Source organism: Siniperca chuatsi, linkage group LG9 (assembly GCF_020085105.1).
Source record: "Siniperca chuatsi isolate FFG_IHB_CAS linkage group LG9, ASM2008510v1, whole genome shotgun sequence".
In the NCBI taxonomy this organism is placed as follows: domain Eukaryota; kingdom Metazoa; phylum Chordata; class Actinopteri; order Centrarchiformes; family Sinipercidae; genus Siniperca; species Siniperca chuatsi.
The window spans coordinates 6,134,643-6,141,577 of NC_058050.1; the positions used below are offsets into that span (position 1 = coordinate 6,134,643).

General features: G+C 40.3%; 1 protein-coding gene across 1 annotated transcript; it reads right to left on the reverse strand.

Moving 5' to 3' along the window:
- Positions 1–1,224: 1,224 nt before the first annotated feature.
- On the reverse strand, positions 1,225–2,745 carry her7 (hairy and enhancer of split related-7). Its single transcript, XM_044207765.1, has 3 exons — positions 2,451–2,745; positions 2,180–2,266; positions 1,225–2,074 (listed from the first exon to the last, which is right to left on the reverse strand). Exons 1-3 carry the CDS (start codon positions 2,493–2,495, stop codon positions 1,541–1,543), a joined length of 666 nt encoding a protein of 221 aa, XP_044063700.1. The 5' UTR covers positions 2,496–2,745; the 3' UTR covers positions 1,225–1,540.
- Positions 2,746–6,935: the final 4,190 nt, after the last annotated feature.

A 6,935-nucleotide genomic window follows, 5' to 3' on the forward strand; every position in this document is an offset into this window, starting at 1 on the left:
AAATAAAAGCTCATTTTTGTTTGAACACACAACTAGTGCACATTTTATAAATTCATGACGATGTTATGACATAAGATTTTATTTAGAAGAGGCAAACAGGAGCTGAAAAATATCTTCAGCGCCACCGACTCATATTGAGCTGTAATTCACACCAATTGATATTATGTATATGCAGAACTGGCGCGTGCAGGTGTGTTTCCGGTAGATCAAAAGGTTTTCTGGATTTAACGCATTTGAATTAAATAGTCTACTATAACAACCCAAAGTTTCTAGCAACAAAGTTGGTTGAAAGAGGCAGTCATCTCATCACAGGAATGCCAGCATTCGTTTCACTGTTTTACTTCCAAAACTGTTTGGGTTTAATAAAAAAAAGTAACTAAGCGGTTTAGAAAAAAAAACAAACATTTCCAGCTGTCCAGTGGATTTTCTATTTATATTTCTATACAGTTTCTTCAGATAAAGTGACGTCAAAAGGATTCAAACTCTTTCTCGTGGGAAAAGGGGAAATGGCGCTGCATTTATAGCTTTACTACCTGTTAAAACTGATACATCATTGGAGAGGGTGGCACAGAGAACAGACACTTCCCACGTTCCCACGCGCATTCGCCGACGATTGAGATGCAAATGAGTTACAGACTGATAGAACTGTTCCTGGTGTGGTAACAACTCTTTAAACGGACGCAATTAAAAGATCGGGCAACGTCGGTTTTACGCACGCCAAAAACGCCACTTTCTTTATGCAGTAAATAGTGACTTTGGTAATTACAGCGATTCTTATTCTCAATTAAGTATCTATTTAAATTGGAAAAACTTTGTCACTTAATGTCGATGTCAAAGCTGGAAGATCTGACATTACGCACGGGAATGGCACCTTTTACGCACTGCTTCAACTCTTCATCAGCTTATAATGATTTATTTAGTTAATTCAAATTGAACTATAATTCTAACATATACATAGATTCATACTACATAGCTGACAATCGACAATACTTGTAATAACGAAAGCCTAATTACGTATAAATGTAAGTATGTATTTAATTTTGCTAAATGTTTTGGCCACCTGTATGTATGTTATAGTTTTTCGAAGTGAGGATGTTCCACTGTGTGAAATTGTGTGCGAAACGTCACCGCATGGTGCCTTTCATCCTCACGTGTGTGGCAGCATTAAGTCCACACTTGTGCTACTCAAGACACGTGCCAGCAAACAATCAGTGAACACATATGCATTGTTTAGTGATCTTTCCTTTTGTTTATTTACAAATGACAAATAAAATAAATTAAGGTGCAAAAATACTTCATAAATGACACAATTAACACGAGTTGGCCTGTAAAGGCTGTAGCAGCACTTGGTGTGATCGTAATAAATTTACAATATCTACAAATTTATCAGACTTTACAGAAAGCAGGAGGCCCGTGTTCAATACGCTGCACTGAAAATGTCCTTGTAGAAAGTCAAATGAACACCACATGCTGCTGTATGAATATCAATCCGCATGATATAGTCATTAAAAGTTCAGTTTCTGAAGTCACTGCGTGGTGATCAGGGCCAGGGCCTCCACAGTGACTGGCTGACCGGCTGGCTCTGAGACGGGCTCTGTTTGCTCGCTTGACTCGCAACTTTGTGGAGCTGCTGGGGAGTTGTGGGGGAGCGATGTGATTCTCCTCGGGTCTGAACACAACTGGCCACAGTGGGGGCAGGTGTGCACAATCTGTGCCTGGACCTGTGTATCAGCAACTGAAGAATGGACCTGGAGGACCTTCTGAGAAGCAGAGAGCTGGAGGGGGAATGAGCTTCAGTCCTCCTTCGAAGGCCTGCAGGATCAGAGTCTGAACGGGGAAAGCGAGCAGCAAAAGATGCATCCAGTGCTGCTCCAAGCCACAGGCCTTTCCCTTCAGGTCCCAGGAAGTGTGCAGCTCTCTGCATGCAGGTGGAGAAACCGTCTTGGAAGGAGTGTTTCTGGCCTCCTCCACCACCACCTCCAGCTCTCGTGTTGTCTCCTCTGGCAGGGTTCTGTAGGAAGTGGACTGTGTGCTCAAGTATCTCAGCTTTCTCCACTCTGCGCTGAGTCGCTTCCTAGGACAGAAACAAAGAGTTAATAAACAGTTTCTCGGCACCTATTAAAAGACATTTAATCTTGTAGGATGAACAAACTGACCACCTGAGCTATGTGGCATTTACCTGTGGCTGTAGCAAAAGAGTCTTTAGGCTCTCCAGGCTGCGGTTCATTCTCTCTCTTCGACGTCTCTCCACCTGAGGTTTGAGACTCTACGAGACAGAAACGAGATAGTCAAATAAATGAATGCAATGAGACTGAGAGGTGACATGTTTTTGTCCCACATACGGAGTAACGTGCATCTCAGGGGGAGACAATACGGATAACAGATGCTGCGATGAGCTACAAAATAAGATGTAATATTCCATGAAGACATAGATGATACAAGTAGCCTACCTTCCTTTTGGCCTTGGCGTCCTCTGAATCCTGAAGCAATTTCATGATTGTATTCCAAGAACAATCCAGCGGTAGCAGCAGCTCTGTCGGTCTTTCAGTCAAAGCTGAACGTGAACACACAGTCTTCAGTTGGGGCTTTTAAGCCATAGGTGGGCGTAACTTTAGGCTCCTCCCTTCACCTCTGATCACAGACTTGATTTTACTCCAGTAAAATACGCTGAAACTACTAAACTCACTTTTACCAAGTCGTTAATGTCTGTAAAATATAAGTGAACGCCTACTTTGTTGTGACTCTTTTCTCCTCCAGTTTAAAAGTTAAGAGTTGGCCATATCAGTGGAAAAGTTTAAGCTATTATTATTAAAACACTGAAAGTTAGAAATAAAAATATATATAGCCTTTTTATTTATTTTCTACGTCCGGGTTTTCTTAATAATCTGTTTTAACACATTTTGACAAGTATCTGAAGATGAATGCAGACCGAAGGACCCTTCACTAATCTGCGGGCACGTGCAGCTGCCCAGCCTAGTGTGATCGGCACGCGCCTGTGAAAGGTGTTACCAGCTCGTGTGACGCTTATTTACATGTGTGAGGGAAAGCAACAAACATCCGCCAAACCAGCGTGAAGCCCAGACAAATGACTGTGGGTGACTTCTCACGCCATTGTTATGGACACTGCCAGAAAGGAGTGTGGAGCCGAGAAAATCAGCTGAAGTCGAAGACATTTTGAATAAGCGCCCATTCAGCGATTCACTGATGACTGAGGTTCGCATAGATTCTAACACATCTGCAACAAGGGAAACGGTTACGGAGTGCGTAAAATCCACTCTTGTATGCGCAGCTCTCTCAAGTGTTGTGTCTTTGGTTGTGGATGTAAAACAAAACCAAGTCTAAAACTACAGTTCCAAGTTTAAAATGCATCTTATTCTATTCAAAATATGTTTCTTAATCTACAAACAATCTGCAAAGTCTGCTGAAAATAACATCTACGTGTCGCGCGTAAAAATTGCAAATAGGCCTACCTGTGAAATAATGAGATTAAAACCAAATGGCGGTACATTTCATGATGCCATTTTGTGAAGCAACGCGTGGGAACCCGAAAGCCACTTCTCCCCCAAACACTCTTTTTAATGATGTATCGATTCTAACAGGTAATAAAGTGTGAACAGAGATCCCTGCTCAATTTTCCCATGAGAGAGTTGGAGGAGATGCTGCCACATTTGCCAGAATTACTGAAGGTTTGTCGGCGTGGACAGTCTCCCACACTCAGTAAACAAAACTGAATCAAGTCCTTGTGTCATCTGTTGTCGGATCATCTAACAAGAACTCTCGTTTACTATCTATTTTCAAGTTGTAGCCTACATTTTGGCAAATGTTACTGTTACTCAAGGGACAACCGCGGCGCGCGTAAAGTCTATCCTTTTACGCGCAGCTCTTCCAATCAGTGTGTTTAGTTACAGTATTAAAACAAAACGACAAACTTTTTTTGGACTCTTATCACACCATGTAACGATTATTCCGAGTTCCACGTGTGCGTGTGGGAACCTGAGAGCCACCTCGCCTCCAAGCACACTTTATAAATGAAGTATCGGTTTTAACAGGTAATAAAGTGAGGATGAAGCCTTCTGCTCCACGTTCCCATGATGAGAAAGAGCTGGGGGACATTCTCCCTCTGTCACACTTATCCAACATTTGTCTGCATGGTGTTGTGTCAGACGGCAAATGTGCATCGACTAAAGGCCATTTAGTTATATTTATTGTCATTTGGTTTGAAGAACACGTGACCATTTGCCTCATTCTCCTCGCAACATTATAACAGTTGATCTTCTTGCACATTGCTTATGTAACCAGTCCGTTTTGCAGTGATGGAAGTACTCAGATCCTTTTCTTAAGTGATAGTATCACTACAATAACGTAAAAATACCATTCTAAACTTCCTCAGAATAAATCTGGGGGTGGTGAGATGATTAATGGGAGAGGAAAGAAGAACTGCTAAGTTCTGCTGCAAAAATGTAAAAAATGTATAGTATTTTTTTTGGGGGCTGGCAGAGGGCCCCAACCAGTCACTGTTTGTTATTAGGGGTCACAAGCCAAATGTTTGGGCAACACTGGTTTTATAAATGTATCATACATTTATTTTACTATGTAAAATCCCAATCTGTAAGTAAGTAACCAGTGACTATATCTGTCAAATAAGTGTAATGGAGTAAAAAGTACAATGTTTCCCTCTGAAGTGAAGTATATTATAATATAAAGTGACATAAACTTGATATTCAAGTAAAGTTCAAGTACCTCAAAATGTTACTTAAATACAGTACATACTTGAGTAAATCTATAGTTACTTTCCACCACTTTTGTCAATATGTTTTTTCAAGGCATTATTAGTCCATAAATTAGAGGGGAAACTACATTTTTTTTTTGGCGCTAGTTAGCTTATGATGACCTTTAGCTGTTGATTTTAGAGATGAATTCTTATTTTTCAGTTAATGGTTACTATCTTAGATGTGTTCTACACACTGACTGCCGGAACAAACCCCGTCTCTTTGTTATTTGACCCTATAAACTCTGAAATTCACTAAACCCTTTGAGACAGACACGTGCAGTAGCTCCAGCAGCACGCGACCACTTCACACCTAATTCAAACACGCGCCAGCCGGAAAATGCTTAACAATTGACCGAATTCATTACAAAACACAATTTGTAACAAACTTGTATTATTAAATATTTTTATACATTAGAAGAACTCTTCCTCGTCAGTTCCGTCGAGATAGATGGAGCATAATAGTTCAGATGAGTTAAGCTATTGGAGGCTGCTGAGTTAAGATGAGTTTATCTTGTGAAATCCTCTCCGCCATAATGTTTTTGGCACGCGCCTAGGCCTTCATTTAGTAAGCCATGATACAAATATCTCAGAAAAACTTTAAATATCATTGAGATAAGTCACATAGATAATACAGTAAGACGGCCATGACGCCACAAGCCAATAATTTTTATTTTTACTTAAAGTCACAATTTAAGCTAGCAGTGGTTCTTCGGGATCTGAGTCCTGCTGGGTTTCACTCTAATAATTTAGTCAACGACTATTTAACACCTGGGCGACAATTTAATGCATTCAAATTGACTTGGTGTAGGAATCAAAACAGCAGACATCTGTGTTCAGAAGAAACCGCCAGCTCTGTTATAATTACAGCAAGTTTTCTTCGTGAGAATTGTGTTTTTATAAGGTGAATATCAACCACAAATGAGGCCAGTGCTCTTCAACGAAACTGAGGCAGACCTGCAGTCGTAATGAGCTCAACAAACGAACAAGTGTAAAATCATTTAAATGACGGGGCAATGGTGCGTAATTTGCATTTGAGTGACCAGTGTGTGTACGCATGTGTGGGAACCTGAAAGCCAACAGTCCTCCACATGCGTATTTTAATGATGCACTAATTCTAACAGATAATAAAAGTGCAAATGAGCACCGAATTCGCTGTCGTTTTCCCATGAGAAAGAGCCCTGCTGTCTCACATCGGTGACATCCAGTAATGATAAAGGTTGGACTATAGGAACTGCGGTTGGTGGCCAATAAGTTAACAAGAATAAAAATAACTTACATTTTAATAGTAGTGTTGTCCTTTGCGACAGGACAAGATTACTATTACCGAGCCAATAGAACTATAGTCTATCCACCTCTATTTAATTTCAGCCCAACCAAGTAGACAAACTCTTCCAGAAATAAACGTGACTGCGTTCTTGATTTTTCATGATTACGTTTTTCCACTGCAGGGCCTAATGATGGGCCAAATCATCATTTAACATGAATGCTGGTCCTCTGCTCTCTCTGCTCTTGGCACATTTTTCTGTGTATTCAGAACTAACTGTAAATTCACCGAATTTCTTACTGGCTTAATAAAATGTGTTTTTATGTCGGTTTCAAACGAATCGAAATATTGTTTGCTTTTTCAGGAAAAACGAAATAAATAATCAGACAGCTGAAGACAAGTGAAGGACACATGTCCTCTGAGTGTGACTGAACTTCAAAGGGATGCAGGAGGTGTTAAGACACGTTTTGTTTCCCTTGAAGTGACACCGGACACGTGCAGAAAACAAATGGCCTGCATTGGGGGGGATGAATACTAATTACAGTGAAAACAAACGTGGACATGAACTGGGAGGGTTTTCATCCCGTCAGGTAGAGAGTATGATGAAGAAAAGTTATTTGGACGTGTAGTTGTTCCTAATAGAAACTTAGACTGCAGTTAGCCCAGCTAAAATACTCCTTGTTGGAAAAGCAGTTCAGTGTAGAGCTTTAGCATTCTGAACAAGTTCAACAGGGACTGTGAAGCTACACAGTTACAATTACATTATAAAATTATATAAGAAATTATATAACAAAGAATTGTATTTTTAGGAACAAAAGTTCAGTCAGATTTCTTTAAGAATGCAATAGGTGGAAACACACTGTGTCAGGGCTATTGGCTGCATCTAACTGGATTGTTATA